Below are 22,729 nucleotides of genomic sequence, written 5' to 3'. Positions count from 1 at the left end.
TCAGTTGGTGCAACTCCTCACACCCAATTTGTGTACTGATCCCAACGCTTTTCTTTAAAGGGCACCAATCCTGGAACACCTATTATAGTGCTGATGTTTTTTAACGCCGAATTTACTGAATCTCCTTGGTGTATTTTATAAAATATATGTCTACTTTGCAGCTCCACCCATGCTCCTCACAAACTCCTCCCCCAAACATGCTGACCCTCCAGCTGCATAAAAATAGGCATGATTCCTCAGCAAGCTGAATCGGGAGATAAGGGCAAGACAACTGAACAGGGGAACATATCTTTGGATCCTCAAGCACAACTGGACATTTCAGTTATATTAGACTCATCTCTATCTGAAATTGAACAGCGCAGAACTCTTTTGATATCATTTGTTTTTGAACAGGATTTGAATGCTGTACTGAAGTTATATTTCAAAAATGCCTTAAAAACTTTTTGTGGTCAAAGATTGTGGATATACCCGGATGTTTGCAAGACAACTCAGGATAGGAGAAAGTTATTTCTTTCATACAGAGAAGAGACCCGAGCTTTGGGGGCAACATATTTACTTGCTTACCCATGTAAATGTCTGGTTAAATATATGGGAGTAAAATATATATTTTTTGAACCGGAACATCTTAAAGCATTCTTAGCGATGAAAAAACTAGCCATTACACCTGCAGAATAATTGATGTTATCAGATTATCAATAGTAGTAAGGGTAAGGAAGGCCAGGCCATAAACGATTATTTCCTTTTTCTTCTTTGAGATCTCCTATAATTTAAATCATGCCTCCCTTGGAAGTTATAGTTGTGGTCTAATTAATTGTATAATCTGTTCTTACTTGGTGAATTTGTGTACTTGCAAACTATTAATAATATAAATGTTTAGATTATTGATCAAGGTATACAATGTATTACTATTTACATGTTTTACGTGTAACAAAATTTGAAAGCTAATAAATAAAAAAATAAAAAATAGGCATGAACCATCTCTATGCCTACGTGCATAACCCCTGGGGTAGTTTTCTTTTTTAACCTTTTCCATGAGTTAAACACGGTTTACATGTGAAAAAAGGTTTAGCAAGTTACCCTCATAGGACTATATATGACGCCAAAATAAGTGCTATGCTATAAGCCGTGCTTAAAGTTAGGCATAGTTTATAGAATAGTGTTTACGCCTGGGATTCACACCAAACTTTAGGCGCGGCCATTTTGCACCAACTGAAACAAGGTGCAAATGTATATGCCTACATTAGGTGCATATCCCTGTTATTCTATAACAATGACCATTCATTTTAGGAATGCCCCCATTACGTCCATGCCCCTCCCATCTCTGCACCCCTTTTTCCGATCATGTGTAAATGTTAGGCATGTAATGCCAATTAAATCCAATTAGTGCCAATAATTGCTTGTTAAAAAGTCAATTATTGGCATGAATTGGCTCATTATTCAATTAAATTGGGTGTGCCCCAAAATTTGCATGCATAATTGTTGGTGATTTTTATAGAATTAGGGTGATAATGTATGGAATTAGGCTTGGCTTTTTTTAAAAATATATTTCAACCCTATATTGTGGAATTCAATAAAGTGCTTTTGACTCAACAGCATAAAATAAAGTAGTGATAATATCCCAGAATTCTTAGTGGAGGAGTGGCCTAGTGGTTAGGGTGGTGGACTTTGGTCCTGGGGAACTGAGGAACTGAGTTCGATTCCCACTTCAGGCACAAGCAGCTCCTTGTGACTCTGGGCAAGTCACTTAACCCTCCATTGCCCCATGTAAGCCACATTGAGCCGGCCATGAGTGGGAAAGCGCAGGGTACAAATGTAACAAAAATAAAATAGATACTATTGGAGATTCTATATGGAATGTTGCTACTATTGGAGATTATACATGGAATGTTGCTATTCCACTAGCAACATTCCATGTAGCAGGCTGCGCAGGCTTCTGTTTCTGTGAGTCTGACGTCCTGCACGTACGTGCAGGACGTCAGACTCACAGAAGCAGAAGCCTGCGTGGCCACATTGGTGATCTGGTGATCTGCAAGGGCCGACTTCTACATGGAATGTTGCTAGTGGAATAGCAACATTCCATGTAGAATCTCACATAGTAGCAACAGTGGAGGAGTGGCCTAGTAGTTAGGGTGGTGGACTTTGGTCCTGAGGAACTGAGTTCGATTCCCGGCACAGGCAGCTCCTTGTGACTCTGGGCAAGTCACTTAACCCTCCATTGCCTGCCGCATTAAGCCTGCCATGAGTGGGAAAGCGCGGGGTACAAATGTAACAAAAAAAAAATAGTTGCATCATTACTGGCCAGAAACCTCCCAGTGTAGGAATATTTTTAATTTTTAATCCAGTTAAAATGGGTCCCCGTCAGGAGATGGTAAAAGCTGGAAAAACTTTGAGATATATGCCTTATAGTATCAGTAGTGGACTTTTGATACAAAAGTCAAAGAACATGTGGTACAAGATGCATGCTGAGGATTAGATTTTGAAGAAAGAAAGAAATACATAAAAGGAATAAAACAAAAAAAAACTGGATTAAAAATTATAAATATTCCTACAGTGGGAGGTTTTTGACCAGTGATGATGCAACTATTCTGGTTAGTACTAAGAATTCTGGGATATTATCACTGAATATTTTATTTTATGCTGTTGAGTCAAAAGCACTTTAATGAATTCCACAATATAGGGTTGGAATATATTTTCTTGGTTTTGTGGAAAAAGCTTTATTATTGGAAGTGATATTTGTTTTATTTTTTTTAATAGTGTTAATATTTTGTCAGTAGCAAGTTGCACCTATTTTAGGGGCCCTTTTGAGGTTTAGAGGGGCAGATCTAATAAAATCAAATGAACATAGAAAAATGCACCGGTACCGTGCAAAGAAACATCTTCCCTCGTGAATTGTACTCGGCAGAGATACAAACGTCAAACAGACAGGAACTGTTTGTATGTGTTAGAAAAGGATTATTACCCGTCATCTGGGGATCCAACAGAATATTCTAGGGAGTAGGGACCTCCCTCTCCCTGCTTTTCCCCAAAAGACCTCCATTTTTCTCACCCTGCCTCCAGTTGACCTTTCGTTCTCCCTCTTTAAGTTAAGTAAGCTTAGTAAACGGGCACCTCAAATATGCGTGCCAAAATGGAGTTATCGCCCGGCTACTGCGTGGCTCTTGTGGTAATTTCATTTTTGGGGGCGCATCCAATACGCGCATTTGAAAAATAATTGTTTGGATGCGCTTATTGGATGCGCGCCAAGTGGCATTTGATGAGCGTAGGTCATTACTGCCCACTTACCATGTGAGACTTTACTGCTAGGTCAATGGCTGGCGGTAAGGTCTCAGACCCAAAACGGACGCATGGCAATTTTCATTTTGCCGCACATCCATTTTTGGCAAAAAATTTTTAAAAGCCATTTTTTTTGCAGGTGCGCTGAAAAATGATTCTGCGCGTGCCCAAAACATGCGCCTACATTACGGCAGGCCATTTTCAGCGCACCTTAGTAAAAGGACCCCTGAGCTTCTGAAGTGGCATAATTCTAGGTGAAAGAGGTACTGAAATTCTACTACAGGTCCCAAGAGTCACCAGTGCTTTAACTAGTTTTACAGAAGTCCTGTGTGAAACAGGCACCCATAACGTGCTCCTTTTACCATGACTTTTGTTTTATATAGTGATATAGTGTGGAGGAGTGGCCTAGTGGTTAGGGTGGTGGACTTTGGTCCTGGGAAACTGAGGAACTGAGTTCGAGTCCCACTTCAGGCACAGGCAGCTCCTTGTGACTCTGGGCAAGTCACTTAACCCTCCATTGCCCCATGTAAGCCGCATTGAGCCTGCCATGAGTGTGAAAGCGCGGGGTACAAATGTAACAAAAAAAAAATACCTCGGTTTTCGTTGATAATCCGTCTGAAAACAATCAGCGAAATCCGAAACCGACAAAAACCGAGGCAATTATTTCCATATGCTCACACAACGAGAAACAACGCCACACTGAGCAGGAGAACACAAAATTAGCATCATCACATGGGTGCGCCGACGAAATCCGAGGCAACTGACGAAAACCGAGACAAATTTTCGTGGAAAAAAATCGACGAAAACCGAAACCGACAATATCCGAAGTCAACGAAAACCGAGGTATTACTGTATATGTGTTATGGATTTTTACAGATATTTTTCAGTGGTTTTTACTTACTTGCTTTGCTCTGCTTCTGACAGGACTCTGAGCTGTAAACTTTCAGCTCTGCACCAGTTCTCTGAGGCTTAGGGACCCAGTTTAAGTTCCCCTAGCAAGGGAATGCATAAAGATGCTGGTGAATCTCATTCCTCTGCAGTCATTGCCAAAGGAAACCTCTAGCAACCTACAGTCCTTCTTTTACGTTTCTCCTTACTGGTTTAACAGACCTGTAAAGCTTTCTTTCCTCAGGAGGAATTTATGCAGACACTCTCACTTGCCTCCTTCTGAAAGGGGTTGGGCTTCTTTCGAAAGGCAACGCCACTTTTTTTTTTTTTTTCTGAGACTTGGCAAGACTGCTTAGGCTACACCTGCAGCCGGCTACCATCTGTGCTGTACTGCCAGGAGCTTCCCCTGTTTAGGTGAGAGAGGGAGACGGGAGGGGAGGTCTAGGAAGGTGGCAAGGGGGGGGGGGGGGGGTAAAGGTCTGCAGTAGAAGGGGAGAAGGGTACAGAGAGAGGAGACGAGGTCTGTGAGGGATGTCCTTGGAGAGTCAGGGGAGAAGCAGAGGTATGGGTGGGTAAGGAGGAAGCAGAAGAGCTGAATTGGGGGGGGGGACTTAAAGAGGGAGAAAAAAAGGTCAACTGGGGGCAGGGTGAGAAAAATGGAGGTCTTCTGGGGAAAAGCAGGGAGAGGGAGGTCCCTACTCCCTAGAATATTCTGTTGGATCCCCAGATGACGGGTAATAATCCTTTTCTAACACATGCAAACAGTTCCTGTGTGTTTGTATCTCTGCCGAGTACAATTCAGGAGGGAAGATGTTTCTTTGCACGGTACCTGTGCATTTTTCCATGTTCGTTTTGATTTTATTAGATCTGCCCCTCTAAACCTCAAACATTGCAATTATGAACTTATTTTGTGTGTGTACTGTTTGCTTTGTGTTATCTAATTTGTAGCAGGCAGTGTACTTGGAGATCTCAGGAAGTGTTATCATTTATTTATTGAGGTCAGCTGGCTCAGCGCCCAGGTTGCATTTCAACTAACCGGTAGGTGAGTTTCCTTGCGTTACCTGTCACTTGTATTTCACTTTAAACAAAAAAAAAAGGGGGTACGTAAGGAGAGGTAACTCAGGAGAAAACTCCCCAGCGCTGTAGAATAGCTTTGATTATGCATTAGAATTAATAATTTATCAGGATAGACATCTAAAACAAAAAGGTTTTTATATTTATGTGGTGGGTCCCAGACAAACAAGCCAAATGTTTTTGGTTTGTTTAGCGATTATCAAAGGTTTCAGGAATTTTTGGTTCATTTCAGATATTTCATTTTTTTAAATGCGCATTGCAACTTACAAACCAAGGGTCAATTGATTTTGTTTGCACTGAAAATGTTAAGTTGTGTTAATGAACCAAACGCATTCTAACAAATTCATATCTCTGGTGATTTTATTTATGTTTCATTTGTACCCCGCGCTTTCTCACTCATGGCAGGCTCAATGCGGCTTACATGGGGCAATGGAGGGTTAAGTGACTTGCCCAGAGTCACAAGGAGCTGCCTGTGCCTGAAGTGGGAATCGAAATCAGTTCCTCAGGACTCAAGTCCGCCACCCTCCTCCACTGTTGATACTATTTGAGATTCTGCATGGAATGTTGCTATTCCACTAGCAACATTCCATGTAGAAGTCGGCCCTTGCAGATCACCAATGTGGCTGCACAGGCTTCTGCTTCTGTGAGTCACAGACTCAGAAACAGAAGCCTGCGCAGACTTCTACATGGAATGTTGCTAGTGGAATAGCAACATTCCATGTAGAATCTCCAATAGTAGCAACATTCCATGTAGAATCAACAATAGTATCTATTTTATTTTTGTTACATTTGTACCCTGCGCTTTCCCACTCATGGCAGGCTCAATGCGGCTTACATGGGGCAATGGAGGGTTAAGTGACTTGCCCAGAGTCACAAGGAGCTGCCTGTGCCTGAGGTGGGAATTGAACTCAGTTCCTCAGGACCAAAGTCCACCACACTAACCACTAGGCCACTGTGAACGAAGTTGCTACTGTACAGTTGCAGGGGTCTCTGGATTTTGTGGGTCCAGTAACAGCCTTATTTTCGAAAGTGATGGGCGCCCAGATTTTGACCCAAATCAGGAGATAGGCACCCAAATCGGTATAATCGAAAGCTGATTTTGGGCATCTTCAACTGCACTCCATCGCGGGAATGAACAAAGTTGACAGGGGTGTGTCGGAGGCATGGTGAAGGCGGGATTGGGGTGTGTTTATCGGCCAAGGAGAGATGGGCACCTTCAGCCGATAATCGAAAAAAGAAAGGCGTTTTTAGTGCGAATTTAGGTCACTTTTTTGGGACCCTTTTTTTCACGAACAAGTCCCCAAAAAGTGCCCAAATGACCAGATGACTACCGGAGGGAATCGGGGATGACCACCCCTGACTCCCCAGTGGTCACTAACCCCCTCCCACCAACAAAAAAAACAACTTTAACAACTTTTTTTTCCAGCCTGTATGCCACCCTCAAATGCCATACCCAGCTCCATCACAACAGTATGCAGGTCCCTGGAGCAGTTGTTAGTGGGTGCACTGCACTTCAGGCAGGTGGACCCAGGCCCATCCCCCCTACCTATTACACTTGTGGTGGTAAATGGGAGCCCTCCAAACCGCCCCCAAAACCCACTGTACCCACGTGTAGGTGCCCCCCTTCAGCCATAAGGGCTATGGTAATGGTGTAGAGTTGTGGGCAGTGGGTTTTGGGGGGGATTTGAGGGGCTCAGCACCCAAGGGAAGGGAGCTATGGACTTGGGAGGTATTTAAATTTTTTTTTAATTGTTACAAGTGCCCCCTAGGGTGCCCGGTTGGTGTCCTGGCATGTGAGGGGGACCAGTGCACTACGAATCCTGGCCCCTCCCACAACCAAATGCCTTGGATTTGTTCATTTTTGAGCTGGGCGCCTTTGGTTTCCATTATTGCTGAAAAACGAAACCGCCCAGCTCAAATCCGCACAACTCCGATGCATTTGCCGGGCACAAACCGTATTATCAAGAAAAAAGATGGGCGGCCATTTTTTTCAAAAATACGGTCTGTCCCGTCCCTTCACGTACCCGTTCTCGGAGATAGACGCCCTTGGAGATGGGCGTTTGCGTTCGATTATGCCCCTCTAAGTATGCTAAAACAACACACATCCACCCTAAAATGCAAGAGTTTCTCCTTTTTAGACCATAGGGTGTGGAGTAAAGAATGACATAGGGGCAAAGCTTGCCCCCCCATCCTCACTCCATCCCAGCAAGCTTTGGCCCTCTCCCCACCCCATCCCCACAAACTGAAACTCCACCACACTAGTTCCATCATTCTTGGTAAAAGTCAATTGCTTGCTTTTTGTACAAATGAGACTGAGATTTTGTACTTTTCCGGAATGGGTACAAACTTTGTCACTAGACCACCAGGGCAGATAGTAAGTAAGGGGAGGGGAGACCCACGGCGCTGCCCGCCCATTTGTCCAGAAATACGGACAAACAGGCGGGCGGGCAAAACCCGCCGGACGCCCCGGACATGTCCTAAAAAGAGGATATGTCCGGGGAAATCCAGACATAAGGTAACCCTAGTTATGAGGCCTCGCTCCTGGTCCAGTTGGTCAACTGATTCCCAGTTGAGCAGACATACCTGGTGGTGCTGGGTCCCTGTCATGCCTTCCCCCTGGGATGTTCTGTGCCTTTCCCCTGTTTTTCCTCTGTGTGAGAGTCTGCTCAGATGAGGAGTCGCAGGCAACACAGTAAGTCTGGCAGGCCGGTGCTGCTGCCGTGCCCTGCTGTGGCAGAGGGGTGACTGTGTCCCCGGGTAAGGTGGTCCCAGGGCGGTGGGTCCTTTTTGCTGTGCTTCAGGCCTCGGGACATTGATGGGACCACTGCGTGTTGGTGCTACAAAAAAAAAAAAAACATGGAGGAAGTGGAGGAGCAGTTTTAGTGATTGGATCAGTGGAGTGAGAACCAGGGGACCCTGGTGAAAATCTCACTACTGCTCCTTGAGGTCTTTGGCCGATACAATCAGACTGTGATTCCTCCTAAGACAGAAAGTGCCTAATCTCCTGATTCTATAAAATAAAAATGAAATAAAGCGGGTGGGATTACGTGGTGTGCCACATGTTTTCCCGCGCAGCGTCAGTCCCTGGCCATGGCAGCCCCTGCTTAGAGTGTGACCTGTTGCCCGTCATCGGGCTGCTAGGAGCAGTGGGCGGTGTTCTCGGACCGCAGCACGGTGTGCAGTCCGGTTTCCGATTGGAGGAGCTGATTCAGGGCTCGAACATACAGGGTGCACTCGGTCACAGCAGTGCTTTTCTTTCTACTCCGGTCCCCGATGCAGGGCCTCGGCGCTTCGCCTCAGAAGGAGGCGGGAATGATGGCCATTTTGTTTTTCGGCAGAAGTGAAGACCCCGCGCAGCAGGTTGTTTGATGGGGGTCCCTTTGGGGGGGGCCCTGGGTCAGGCCATCCCTTCATCTGCTCCACCAAGCCTTGGGCTGGGGCTAGGAGCCTCTTCTCCAGCGGGCCTGAGTGTCCATTGACCGAATCAGCTCAGCTAGTGGCTTGAGGGAGATATTGAACAGAATAGGTGACAGTATCGATCCTTGTGGTACCCCGCAGGTCAGTGTCCATGGTGGTGATGAGTTGCTGCCAATCATTATGGATTGTTGCCTGTCTGATAGATAGGATCTGAACCAGGCAAGTACTGTTCCATTGATACCTGTTTCTGTCAGTCGTTCTTGCAAGATATCATGATCTACAGTGTCAAAAGCTGCTGAGAAATCTAGCAGTACTAACATCGCGGCAAATCCCTTGTCTCGGTTTCTGTGAAGATCATCTAGCATGGATACGAGTACCATTTTTGTTCCATAACCAGGTCTGAATCCAGATTGACCTGGATCTAGCCAGTTACTCTTTTCTAGCCATTCATTAAGTTGCACACAGACTGTTTGTTCTATGAGTTTCCCTAGAAACGGGATGTTGGATACTGGCCTGTAACTTTCAAGTTTGTCCTGGTCAAGGTTGTTTTTCTTCAGCAGAGGGCGAACCACTGCCCTTTTTAATGCTGTTGGTAGTTGCCCATTAGAATTTTGTTGTGAGGGTTGCAGTGGGCTGTTTACTATACTGAACAGCTGCTTGGTTGAATTGGCAGCCTGTGCAATGCATTGAGAGAAATACTGTTTTTTGGTTGCTGTTAAGGCTTGGTGATACTTTGCCATGTGCTTCCTGCAGTTTTGCCTGTCTTCATCCAGGTGAGATTTGCGCCATCTCCTTTCCAGTTTTCGTTCTTCGCGTTTAAGGATCCGAAGTTCTGGAGAAAACCAAGGTGAGCGTTTGTGAGTGGGGCATAAGACCTTTTTTAGTGGTGCTGTTTTCTCTAAGGTCTTGGCTAAGTGTGTATTCCAGATGTCAACTTGTTCTGACACTGTTGTCTTTTCATCTATATGCGGATAGTCCAAGGCCTCTAGGAAATTCTCAGCGGTCAGCTTTTTTTTGTCTCTGATCTCCTTCCAAGCTCTGGGAGGTGCCATTTGTTTCAGGTGGTCACTTAGGGAGAATTTAATTAGAAAATGCTCTGACCATGATAAGGGTTTTATTTCAATCCTGTTATCCCAGAATTCTAGGATACCCACGCCTTTGTAGAATACCAGGTCTAGTATGTGACCCTTTCCTCATAGGTCTGACCATTTTAAGCTGGATTTCAACCTCTGTCTGAAAGGGGAGACAAATCTGGGTCTAAACAATGTCAAAACGTGCTGTTTAGGAATGCAGAGAAAACTCAATGTCTTGTCCTCACCTCACAACACAACAAAAACAACTACTCCACAATAACCACACCATACTGTTCTCTCCCCGTCACACAAAACCTAAAAATTCTTGGAGTTACCATCGACCGAAACCTCACACTCAACACTCACGTGAAGAACACAAGGAAAAAGATGTTCCACTCCATGTGGAAACTCAAAACAGTAAAACCTTTCTTCCCGAGATATATCTTCCGTACCCTGGTACAGTCAATGGTAATAAGTCATTGCAAAGAACAGACTATCAAAAAACTCCAAACAGCCCAGAATACCGCCGCCAGACTCATATTTGGAAAAACTAAATATGAAAGTGCAAAACCCCTAAGAGAGAAACTTCACTGGCTCCCTCTGAAGGAATGCATTGCTTTCAAGATCTGCACGATAGTACACAAAATCATTCACGCAGACGCCCCAATCTACATGCTAAACCTTGTGGATTTGCCTCCCAGAAACGCCATAAGATCATCCCACCAATTTCTCAATCTGCACTTCCCCAGCTGTAAAGGACTAAAATACAAGCTGATACACGCCACCACCTTCTATTACATGAGCACGCAGTTGTGGAATGCATTACCTACAGCCCTGAAAGCTATTGACGAAACAACTAACTTCCGCAAATCCCTGAAGACACATCTCTTCCACAAGGCCTACAAAGAGAACCCATAGTCTTACAAAACTACCTCACCAATCCACACAGTTATTACAGTCCACCTTCTACCCTGCCTAACACCTTCCTTCTCTCTTCCCTTACCTAATCTTTGAACATTACTAATTGTAACTGATATCATGGAATGATTATGTCATAACCAAACTCTGTAAGCCACATTGAGCCTGCAAATAGGTGGGAAAATATGGGATACAAATGCAATAAAATGCATAAATAAATTTGATATACAGGATTTTTAGGTTCAAGCTAGTTTAGTTTTTACTAATCCTGAAAAAACAGATTTGAATGCGATAATTTCTTTTTGGAATTCTGAATTGACCAATCTGGCTAACTCAGTAGCCCCTCTCAAATGGGTTACTTTGAGACATCATCATTCACCTTGGTATACTCTTGAAATTGCTACACTTAAAGTGCCATAGGTTCAAAACTTTATGGATGAAACATGGCAAAGTGGGCTGGAAAACTAGTATGAAATTCAACAAATCAAAACTTCAGTTTGAAAAGAAAAGTTATTACTCTAGATGGATTCACTCAGAAGGGAATGAATCTCAAAACTTATTTAGAATATTTCAATCTGTCTTTTCTAGTCCTGCATATGACTCTACTTTTAATCCTTTTTCTTTAGATTTTGGGAAGCTATTTTAAGCAGAAGCTAGCTAATCTCAGGTCTGCATTACAAGTATTAGTTGACTCTTACTTGAACGTTAGTGATGGTTCAATAAACAAGAATAGTTTAGGAACAACAGCTGATTGTATCTGGCAGCACTTTGTTCCTGTTGATCTAGACCAACTAACTCTTGAAGAAGTTTTCTAGGATCTTGCGATATGGACCCTTGCCCGACGACTATGCTTCAAATTTTGCCTTTGGAAAGTTTAGAATGGTTGTTGCTTCTATTTAACCAGATGTTTGCAACTGGAAAGTTCCCTACTGAAATTAGCACCATTATTTTGACACCAATTTTGAAAGATTCCAACGAGCTTAAAACCAATTGTTCCAACTATCGACCAGTTGCAAGCATATTGTTTTTGGCCAAGATCTTGGAGGCCATAATTACACTTTAATTCCAAGAATATATGATTTCCTTTGAGTTACTTGATACTAGGAAATCTGCCTATCGCAAAATTTTCAGTACAAAAACCTGTCAACTGCCACTTTTCACAGAATTAAGAAAATCACTCGACCAATGAATTCTGTCTTTGCTGATGCGATTGGATCTGTCGGCAGCATTTGATCTTGTAGATCTTGATTTGCTATTATTCAAACTTGAGTCAGCTGGAATTTCTGGCCAGATTTTGAAAAATCATAATTACATGGTTAAAATCCATGACAATCTTTTTACCTACTGGTTTCCAGGTTACGGAGTTACACAGGGATCTCCTCTCTAACCAGTTCTCTTCAAATTCTTTTTTCTTTAGTGCTCAGGGCAAAGAATTGCAGTTTATGAAATTGTTCTATCATATTTATGCAGACAGTGTTCAAATTGTATTTCCAGTGGAGCAGACTACTGAGTACATTTCTAATTGTTTCAGATGTTTCACTTTGGATGAGCAGTCATGGTCAATGAGAAGACTTGTTGTGAGTAAGGGCAAAAAGCCAATTCACTCCCTTCCATCACCCTTAAAATAGATAATGCTATCGTTCCACTTCAAAGTGCATCATTCGGTGTCTATAGTGTTTGAGGAGTGTGGTAGCCGTGTTAGTCCACTCTTAAGGTTATCAATAGAAATCAAACAAAATAAAACATGGAAAAGAAAATAAGATGATACCTTTTTTATTGGACATAACTTAATACATTAATGTATTAAGTTATGTCCAATAAAAAAGATATCATCTTATTTTCTTTTCCATGTTTTATTTTGTTTGATTTTTATTGATAACCTATAGTGTTTGAAAAAGCATGATTTCCTTGCCAAATAAGGGCCTTATTTTCTTTGGATGATTTGCAGAAATTGGTTCATGCCTTTGTTTTTTCACACATTGATTACTGCATCTGTATATATTTAGACATGCTGCAGTTATTGATATCAAGAAAACGGCAGGGTAATTTTGCACTAATCAAAGTTAGATAGGGCCACCCTACTTTTAAAATCTTTGCATTGGCTGCCCTTATGGCTTGAATCCAGTTAAAGTTTTATGTTTGGTTTTTAAAATACTTAGGGCCTCTTTTACCAAATGGTGGTCTGCAGTAGCGTCTGTGCGTGGGATTGCAGTTGCCGAGGCCACCTTTTACCGACGCCGGTAAAAAGTGTTCTGTTAAAAGGGCCAGTAAAGGCCATGTGGTAAGTAAAAAAAAATTCCACACAGCCCATTTACTGCTGGACCCATTACCACCTCCTATTTAGGAGGTGGTGAGGGCTCTAGTGCTAACCCAGTAACCCACGCTGCCCGATTTTCCACCGGGGACGCCTCTGGCGCTAGGAAATTTAAAAAATTCCCTAGCGCAGGAAACAGTATGCGCCAGAAGCTAGATCTACTGCTGGCTCCGGAACGAGCCTGGCAGTAGGGCTGATTTCCTGTGCGGAAACCCAGAGGTAGCCCTACCACTGGGTAGTAAAAGGGCCCTTAATTATGATTGTCCTTTGTATTTATCATCTCTGTTAAGGATTAGATATACTTGTGTTTCCACCTGCTCGATCCACATCAATAAATCTGAGCTGCCGTTGGTCTCAGAGACATGTTAGTTTCTACTACAAAAGGCTATATAATATAGCTCTTCCAACTTTGTGAAATTTTTTTGCCATCGGAACCGAGATGTGGAAATGATTTTTTGAAATTCAGATGATTTGTTGAAATTCTGGTTATTCACCAATAATTTTTGAAATTTCATGTAGTGTATCTATTCATCTATGTTAATGATACTGACTCTCTTTTGTAAACTGTCCTGAGCTGTGACATTGAGACGGTATAGAAAAACTTTGTTTATTATTAGTGTTGTTATTATACGTGATTTTGTCATTAACCATTTTTTCATTTGTTGGTTTCATTCTGACATCTTCTCTAAAGAGTCGTCCAATCCAGTTGAAGTGCAAAATACAAGCAAGACACAATGGATGAAAGCTGCAACCTCAAGATTTTTCACCGGGACATAAAGAAATCCCTTTGATTCCAATATGCCAAACGTACAGATGTATTGGTGGGAAACAACTTGAGTGGCCAAAATGAGACCACAAACCTAGCCTGTAAAATACATTTTCCAGCACTGCTTTCAGATATTTCAGAAGGGAGAGGGGGCAAAAAAGTTACACCAGCTCCTGAGATCTTCATGACCAGCTACTGCTCTGCTTTGCTATGGCTCATGCATTCAACACTGTAAGAAAAGAAGCAACCACTTCCACCTCTTCACCCTATTTCAGAAATTCAGCAGGGGATGTGAATGCATCAACACGGCACTTAGTCAGAAAACAGAACAGGCAGATCAATGGTCATCCTAGGGGGCTTCGTGCCTCCTCTCCCATGGGAAGGGTCATTCTTATAAATTCTCCTTTGGAAGGTAAGATTGCTGGCCATTCTTTGTTTGTTTCCTCTGGGCTTTATTTTGGGTACTTACTGTTTGTTTTTAATATGTTCCTGCTTAAGAATTATGCTATCAGTAAGTGATTTCCATAACTCACCCTTGTCTTGATCTGGAAGAGGAACATACGTTGAGTAAGTACATTTTCCCTGTATATTATCTTGGTATTTTTAGTGTTCTGCAACAAGCATAAAACAATTTTCTAAGCCATTTAGATGGGTTATTTTATCACAACTTTATTTTAGCACAGGTTCCATTTTATGCAATAAGACCATTTGCTAAAACAGCCCAAGTTGTAGTAAAATAACCTGTCTTAATTTGTAGCCCATGTTAATAACTTCCGCCCTTAGCTAGGTAAATTGACCTGGTTGAAAATTGCTTTCCTCTGTGCAGCCAAAAGTGCACATGAATTTGATAGTGTATGTACTTTTAACCAGATTAGAAAGAGGTATTCCCAGAGCCATGATTAGATTGGGGGAGGGGAGGAGGAGGAAGATGGTGTGCAACATTCCATTTTCAAATGTATATGCACTATTTCCCCTAATATGACAGGCAGCATGTATTATTTTGCAAAAAGCACAGATGTTAAAAGTTGCTAGGTACTCTACATCTCTAGGACTTATTGCCCTGATCAGACATGCTCAAATAATAGATTTGTGCAGAAGTGAAAATTAGTCACAATCTTTGACATTTGACATCAAGTAGATATAGGACAGGTGGGTCCAACCAGCAGGCATGTCCAGGGTAACAAATTACATAATTTATAGGGTTAGCCTACCCCTAGTCCATGTGGACAGCAACCACTTGAGTCTTCAGGATATCCCTAATGAATATTCATGCTGGAGGCTTGTATGCACACTGCTGTAATCGTATGGAAAAACTATTGCATGAATAATTATTAGGGCTATCCTGAAAAACCAAATAGGTTGATGTTCACGAAGACTGGAGGTTGTCTATCCCTGATAATTTGTTTCCTCACAGAAGTACAATTTCAAGAAGAATTGACTGTCATGCCACGCAGCTTATATCACTCCACCGTCCCATTTTTTTTTTCCCATTTATACATTCTGCGAACTGCCACGACCCCTGAAGAAGGCTTTTAGCCGAAACACAACCCGTGTAGGGTCAGGTTACCTAGGCAAATAAGCTCTTGGATTCTCTTACTCTCCCTTTTCCTTGGTTATTTGAAACTCTCCTCACTTTCACCCACGTTGTGCGTGCTTGACTTTCTGTGGAAGTTGTGAGGACCCCTCTTTTCTTGTTTGGACAGAACTTCTTAGCACAGGGATAACATGGTTCCAGTGGTATAAATTCCACTCGAGCAGTCCCTGGAGTGCAGGTGACTCAAAGAAGGAAGGATACACTCCTGTATCTTCTTGAGGTGGTGGTGGATCCCCCTCTACTGGGAGCCATTTCTGATATTCTTGGGGGCCTTTAATTTGATCTTCTGCCACTGTGTGGTTCACTGAGAGCTTTTACCTGGTTATTCATCAGAAGTTATTGTACAAGCCTGCCACTGAATATACCCAGATAAAGATATCCAGAACATTTTAGGACAGCCAACCACAATTGGTTAGTGCAGTGGCCTGAGAACCAGGGAAACTGGGTTTGATTCCCATTGCAGCTCCTTGTGACTCTGGGCAAATCAGTTTAACCCTCCATTGCCCCAGGTACAAAATAAGTACTTGTATATAATATATAAATCACTTTGATTATAACCACAGAAAGGCAGTATATCAAATTCCATCCCCTTTCCCTTACAATTATTTAGTAACTTCAGCTGGTCAGCATTGGTAAGCAATGATGACATTAAGAGTGATAAACTACAGCCATTAAGCTTTATTCAATGAACAAGTAAGCAATTCAATAGTGTAATTACTCAATAGAAAAGGTTTCACTAAATAAATTGTTTGTTATGCTTTGTGTGTACATCGAACAGCGAGCAGTGATGAAAGTGACTCCATCCTTGCCGTCACCGTTGATAAAAGTCCTGATGGCAAATTAGGATTCAGCGTTCGAGGGGGCTCAGAGCATGGACTCGGGATCTTTGTCAGTAAAGTTGAACAAGGCAGCAGTGCTGGTAAGAAAATCAATTGTTTTTAAGAACCTCACAGCTATAAACACATTAAGATGATGAAGAAAAGTTGAGCGAGGTGTTTGATGGCTCTCACTTAATTGCTGTTATAACCAGTTCTCAGTTTTACTATTTGATCTTAGCCTTAACAAGTAGGGAAAGCAGAAGAACTATGGCTTTGGGAATGCTTTCCAACACAGAAATAATATGGGTATGGAAGGGAATGAGAGGTGTAGGTAAGTGTATGAAAGGGGGGGTTGTGAGTGTGGGGGAGGTATGTGGAGATGTGTGGGACTGTAGGAATGTAGGTTGTAGATTTGTTGGAGGGTGTGGATGGGGGTTACACACCCGTGCCTGCACAAATCCAAAACCCTCACGTGTATGTATATGTGAGGGGCATGTGTCAATGTATAAATTTGTGAGCGGTATGGTAGGTATATAGCTTCAGAACTTTTAATACAAGAACAGTGCTGGGCAGACTTTTACGGTCTGTGCCCTGAGAAAGGCAAGGACAAATCAAACTCTGGTATACATATAAAGTATCACATACCATGTAAAATGAGTTTATTTTGTTGGGCAAACTGGATGGACCATTCAGGTCTTTATCTGCCATCATTTACTATGTTACTATGTCTATATGAAGCGTGTGGCTTGTGGGTTTCTTTGTGTGTTTTTGTGGGTGTGTAAGAATATTTAGGGAAGTCAGGAGGGTATGGGCATGTGGGGTCTGTGACCATGGGAGTGTGTGTGAACATTGTGTGGGGGTCTGTTTAAAGGTATATAGAAGTATGTTGGTGTCTAGTTCATAGGTGTGGGATTGTAAGTATGTGTCTGAGGGGTCATGTGTATGTTGTTGGTTTGTAGTAATCTGTGAGGTCCACAGGTAGATGTGTAGAGGGAAAATAAGGGAGTAGGGAACATGTTATTGTAGGGGTGTATGTATGCAGTGTGTATTGGTGGGTGGTGCATAGCAGGTGTCTGGGAGTATATGGGGAATTTGGGTGGAGGTATGTGTGGGCATATATGACATGTATTGTGGGGATCACAGTAGAAGTATGTGGATGTGGTAGATGAGGCAATGTAAGATATGGGGGTTGAGGTGTGTGTGTATGTGTGTGTGAGTATGGACACGTGTGGTGGAGTATGGGTGTGTGGAAGTAAATGTTTGCATGGGGAATGTGTGGAGCATATATATGACTTGGAAATGTTGAGGAGGTGGCTGTTAAGGTGCTTCAGTGATTTTTCTGGTATTGTTCTGTGCCAAAGTGCTGGCAGTAACATAGTAAGTGATGGCATGTAAAGACCTGAATGGTCTGCCCAACCGTGGTGGGTATATAGCTTCAGAACCTTTAGTACAAGAACAGTGCTGGGCAGACTTTTACGGTCTGTGCCCTGAGAAAGGCAAGGACAAATCAAACTTAGGTATACATATAAAGTATCACATAACATGTAAAATGAGTTTATCTTGTTGGGCAGACTGGATGGACCGTTCATGATTAAATCAACAATGAACATGATATTATAGGGATATAGTTATACCTGGCTATAATCTATTCAGGAAGGACAGGGTAGGAAAAGAAGGAGGAGGAGTGGCATTACATGATAAGAATAATATTAAAGTGACAGAACTGCAAGACATATGAGGTAAGGAAGAGGTGCTGTAGGTTAAACTAGTAAGAGGGAAAAGAAAATGTATTTATGTTGTTGTAATATTCAGTTATTATTTATTACATTTGTACCCCGCACTTTCCCACACATAGCAGGCTCAATGCGGCTTACATAGTAAAAAAAAACAATACAATTTCTGTAAGAGAATATTACAAGCTGTAATAAACATTATAATGATAAGGTTTTAAGAATAAATGATTTAGATATGGGAAGGTAAAGGATAGGATAGGCAAAAGGAAAGGAGATTGGGTGGGGTATGGTATGGAAAATGGAGAAGAAAGGATTGGAGGATGAGTATGATAAGATTTGGGAGAAGGTCAAAGGTGTAATCGGTGTCAGTGTCAGAGCAGGAGTAGTGTGGGTGGGGTTATAGGATTAAGTAGGTTTGTTAGGGTAAACTAGTTTGAAAAGATGTGTCTTCAACATTTTCCTGAAGGGTAGATAGTCATTAATAGTTTGGATGGATCTAGGTAGAGCATTCCAAAGCTGACTACCCAAGAAGGAGAAACTGAATGCATAGTAGGTTTTGTATTTAATTCTTTTACAGTTGGGAAGGTGTAAATTGAGGTACGTACAGTACGTGAGGACATTGATCTATTTCTGATTGGAAGGTCGATCAGGTCATTCATATAGCTAGGGGATTCTCCATATATGATCTTATGAATCATTGTATGGACCTTGAAAAATATTCTCTCTTTGATGGGGAGCCAATGAAGCTTCTTCCGAAGAGGTGATGCGCTTTCAAATCTAGATTTGCCAAAGATAAGTCTGGCTGCTGTGTTCTGGGCAGTCTGAAGTCTTTTCAGAACTTGGGTCTTACAGACTAGAAAAACACTGTTGCAGTAGTCTGCATGGGTAATAACTGTGGATTGTACCAGGTTCTGGAAGGTGTCCAAGGGAAGATATGATTTCACTCGTTTAAAAATCCACAACATATTGAACATTTTTTTCGCAGTCAGAAGAAATGGACAGAGACTTAATTGAAGACATCCACAATAGCTAGGAAAGGGAAAGTGCTACTGATAGGTGACTTTAATATGCCTGATGTCCCTGCTGTGGGATCATCTAGAAGCAAAGGGATCTTGGATTCTCTACAGGAAGAACTGCTTCAGCAGCGGGTAATAGAACCAATGCGGGATGGAGCTATTCTGGTGCTTACAAACGGGGAGAATGGAAAATGGAGGCAATGTCCTTCCGTGGATTAGGAATTGGTTACTAGACAGAAAACAGACGGTAAGGTTAAATGGCCATTTTTCTCAATGGAGAAGGGTGAACAAAGGCAGTGTTTTTTCTAGCAAAAAAGGTGCCGGTACTCAAATGCTAGGCCACCCTTCAGGAGTAGGGTGATCACTGAGGGACCCACCCCATAATAGCCAGACCCCCTGCAACTAGTCACAGAATCTATTACAAGACAGAATTGGTGTGTAGAGCCTGAGCTCTATCATTAAAACTTGGGGTCCATGGGTCAATTTTAGCAGACAATGGAAAAGGTGCCGGTACTCAGTACCCCCAAGTACCCCCTCAAAAAAAGCCCTGGACACAGGGATCTGTACTGGGATGGTGCTATTTAACATATTTATAAAAGATCTAGAAATTGGAACGACAAGTGAGGTGATTAAGTTTGCATCCAAATGGCAGATGAAATTTAATGTGGACAAATGCAAAAAGTAATGCACATTGGGAAGAATAATCTGACTCATAGTAGAAATCCAAGGGAGACGTATGTGTTAGGCGGGGAGAGTCTGATAGGCACGGACGGGAAGAGGGGGTGATAGTATCTGAGGACCTGAAGGCGACGAAACAGTGCGACAAGGCGGTGGCAGTAGCTAGAAGATTGCTAGGCTGTATAGAGAGAGGAGTGACCAGCAGAAGAAAGGAGGTTTTAATGCCCCTGTATAAGACGTTGGTGAGGCCCCACCTGGAGTATTGTGTTCAGTTTTGGAGGCCGTATCTTGCGAAGGATGTTAAAAAAAATGGAAGCGGTGCAAAGAAAAGCTACGAGGATGGTATGGGATTTACGTTCCAAGACGTATGAAGAGAGGCTTGCTGACCTGAACATGTACACCCTGGAGGAAAGGAGGAACAGGGGTGATATGATACAGACGTTCAAATATTTGAAAGGTATTAATCCGCAAACGAATCTTTTCCGGAGATGGGAAGGCGGTAGAACGAGAGGACATGAAATGAGATTGAAGGGGGGCAGACTCAGGAAAGATGTCAGGAAGTATTTCTTCACGGAGAGGGTGGTGGACGCTTGGAATGCCCTCCCACGGGAGGTGGTGAAGATGAAAACGGTAACGGAGTTCAAACATGCGTGGGATATGCATAGAGGAATCCTGTGCAGAAGGAATGGATCCTTAGAAAGCTTAGCTGAAATTGGGTGGCGGAGCAGTTGGGGGAAGAGGGGGTGGTGGTTGGGAGGCGAGGATAGGGGAGGGCAGACTTATACGGTCTGTACCAGAGCCTGTGATGGGAGGCGGGACTGGTGGTTGGGAGGCGGGAAATACTGCTGGGCAGACTTATATGGTCTGTGCCCTGAAAAGGACAGGTACAAATTCAAGGTAAGGTATACACATATGAGTTTGTCATGGGCAGACTGGATGGACCATGCAGGTCTTTATCTGCCGTCATCTACTATGTATATGTCCTGTTTAGAAGGAATGGATCCTAAGGAGCTTAGCCGAGATTGGGTGGAAGAGCCGGTGGCGGAAGGCGGGGATGGTGCTGGGCAGACTTATACGGTCTGTGCCAGAGCCGGTGGTGTGAGGCGGGACTGGTGGTTGGGAGGTGGGGATAGTGCTGGGCAGACTTATACGGTCTGTGCCAGAACTGGTGGTGGGAGGCGGGGCTGGTGGTTGGGAGGCGGGGATAGTGCTGGGCAGACTTATACGGTCTGTGCCCTGAGGACAGGTACAAATCAAGGTAAGGTATACACAAAAAGTAGCACATATGAGTTTATCTTGTTGGGCAGACTGGATGGACCGTGCAGGTCTTTTTCTGCCGTCATCTACTATGTATATGTCCTGTTCAGAAGGAATGGATCCTAAGGAGCTTAGCCGAGATTGGGTGGAAGAGCCGGTTGCGGAAGGCGGGGATGGTGCTGGGCAGACTTATACGGTCTGTGCCAGAGCCGGTGGTGTGAGGCGGGACTGGTGGTTGGGAGGTGGGGATAGTGCTGGGCAGACTTATACGGTCTGTGCCAGAACTGGTGGTGGGAGGCGGGGCTGGTGGTTGGGAGGCGGGGATAGTGCTGGGCAGACTTATACGGTCTGTGCCCTGAGGACAGGTACAAATCAAGGTAAGGTATACACAAAAAGTAGCACATATGAGTTTATCTTGTTGGGCAGACTGGATGGACCGTGCAGGTCTTTTTCTGCCGTCATCTACTATGTTACTATGTTACTACAGCAGTTTTATAGAATAGTAGCATAACTCCGCATTTCCGCGCTCAACTTCAGTCATGAGCATTTACATCAGCCTCACAGTTGGGAGTGGTAATGCTAGTATTCTATATTGGTGTTTCCTAAGTCCAGTCCTGGAAGCCAGTCAGGTTTTCAAGATATCCACAATGAATATGTATGAATTTGGTTTTCTCTCATACATAGTCATTGCTTGCTACCCAAAGTAATCACTATTTTCTATATATATAATAATATTTTGTTTTATTGAACATATATTGTTTAAAATAATATTTTTTACATTATTCACATTTCCGAAATTCTATGTTCCAAATCTTACCTCATTCATGAAGGGATGAGGGAAGATGGGACATTAGTCTATAGCTGGTTACATTCAAATACGTGGACACTTTGGGACTTTTACGTCATTATCTTCCAAACAGAAAAAGTGACTTGAATTCAAGATAATAGGACCAAAATGTAAAATTGGCTTAAATTGGGGGAAATAATAATAAGTTGTAATATGTTTATATATTTTATAGATATGAAAAAAACAATACTGAACATGCCAACAAGGAAGTATAGACTATATAAAAGGCTCCAAGCCCTTATTTATGTGTCAGTAGTTTAATCTGAAATATCTCCTACATCCTCCTAATTCTAGGAAGTTGGACTCCCACATTTCCGACTAGCACCTAAGTTATAGAATAAGGTTAGTTGTTCTCACAACTTAATGCTGTCAATTGGCCTTAACCACCAATTATTGGCTATAATTGTTAATTGGCACTAATTAATAGTTTTATGTGTAACTGCCCATAGTCAGTATTCTATAAGATGCACGCTCAAATTCTAGAATGTGCTACTTCAAGGGGACGTGGGCCCAGGGCCGCCGATAGGGGGGGCAGGGGGGGACAAAATTCCCTGGGCCTGGGCCTCCAAGGGGGGCCCGGCGTTGGAGTCCCACCCGCCCTCCGTCGTCGACCGTCTCCCACCGGGCTGGCCCCCTGCATTGAAATCACAGCGCCTTTCACCTCCATGTGAAAGTGCAGCAGGTCTCCTTCCCTCCCTGTGTCCTGCCCTCGTCTGACGTAACTTGCGCGAGGGCGGGACATGAGGGAAGGAGGGTCGAAAGGAGGCGATCTGCTGCCTGCAGCGCTTTCACAGGGAGATGAGAGGCGCTGTGATTTCAATGCAGGGGGCCCGGCCTGGTGGCGGACGGAGGGGGGAGGGGGAGGGGGAGTGGCGGCGGCGGCGGCGACCTCAGGGGGGCAGCGGAGGCAGGGCCCCGGGCCCGACCCAGTCTCTCAGCGGCCCTGCATGGGCCTTGGAAGGGCATGGACAGGATAGGTGCGTGTCAGGCAAATGCGCACGCAGAATATAGAAAACTAGCATTTTATGCTTAATGGCCTACACATAGGCGTGAGTATTTACAC

The 22,729-nt window shown here is 43.3% G+C and overlaps 1 protein-coding gene across 1 annotated transcript in view; it reads left to right on the top strand.

Moving 5' to 3' along the window:
• The first annotated feature begins 4,497 nt into the window (after positions 1-4,497).
• The window catches only part of PDZD7 (PDZ domain containing 7), a 170,731-nt gene continuing 152,499 nt past the window's right edge, over positions 4,498-22,729 (top strand). The window contains exons 1-3 of the mRNA XM_030204729.1: positions 4,498-4,575; positions 13,649-14,135; positions 16,096-16,236. Of these exons, the coding sequence (XP_030060589.1) occupies positions 13,934-14,135; positions 16,096-16,236 (343 nt within the window). The 5' untranslated portion in view covers positions 4,498-4,575; positions 13,649-13,933. The remainder of the gene's footprint in view (positions 4,576-13,648; positions 14,136-16,095; positions 16,237-22,729) is intronic.

Source organism: Microcaecilia unicolor, chromosome 5 (assembly GCF_901765095.1).
Source record: "Microcaecilia unicolor chromosome 5, aMicUni1.1, whole genome shotgun sequence".
NCBI lineage: Eukaryota > Metazoa > Chordata > Amphibia > Gymnophiona > Siphonopidae > Microcaecilia > Microcaecilia unicolor.
Note: the sequence above shows the minus strand (reverse complement) of the source record. Positions and strands in the feature narration are given on the sequence as shown.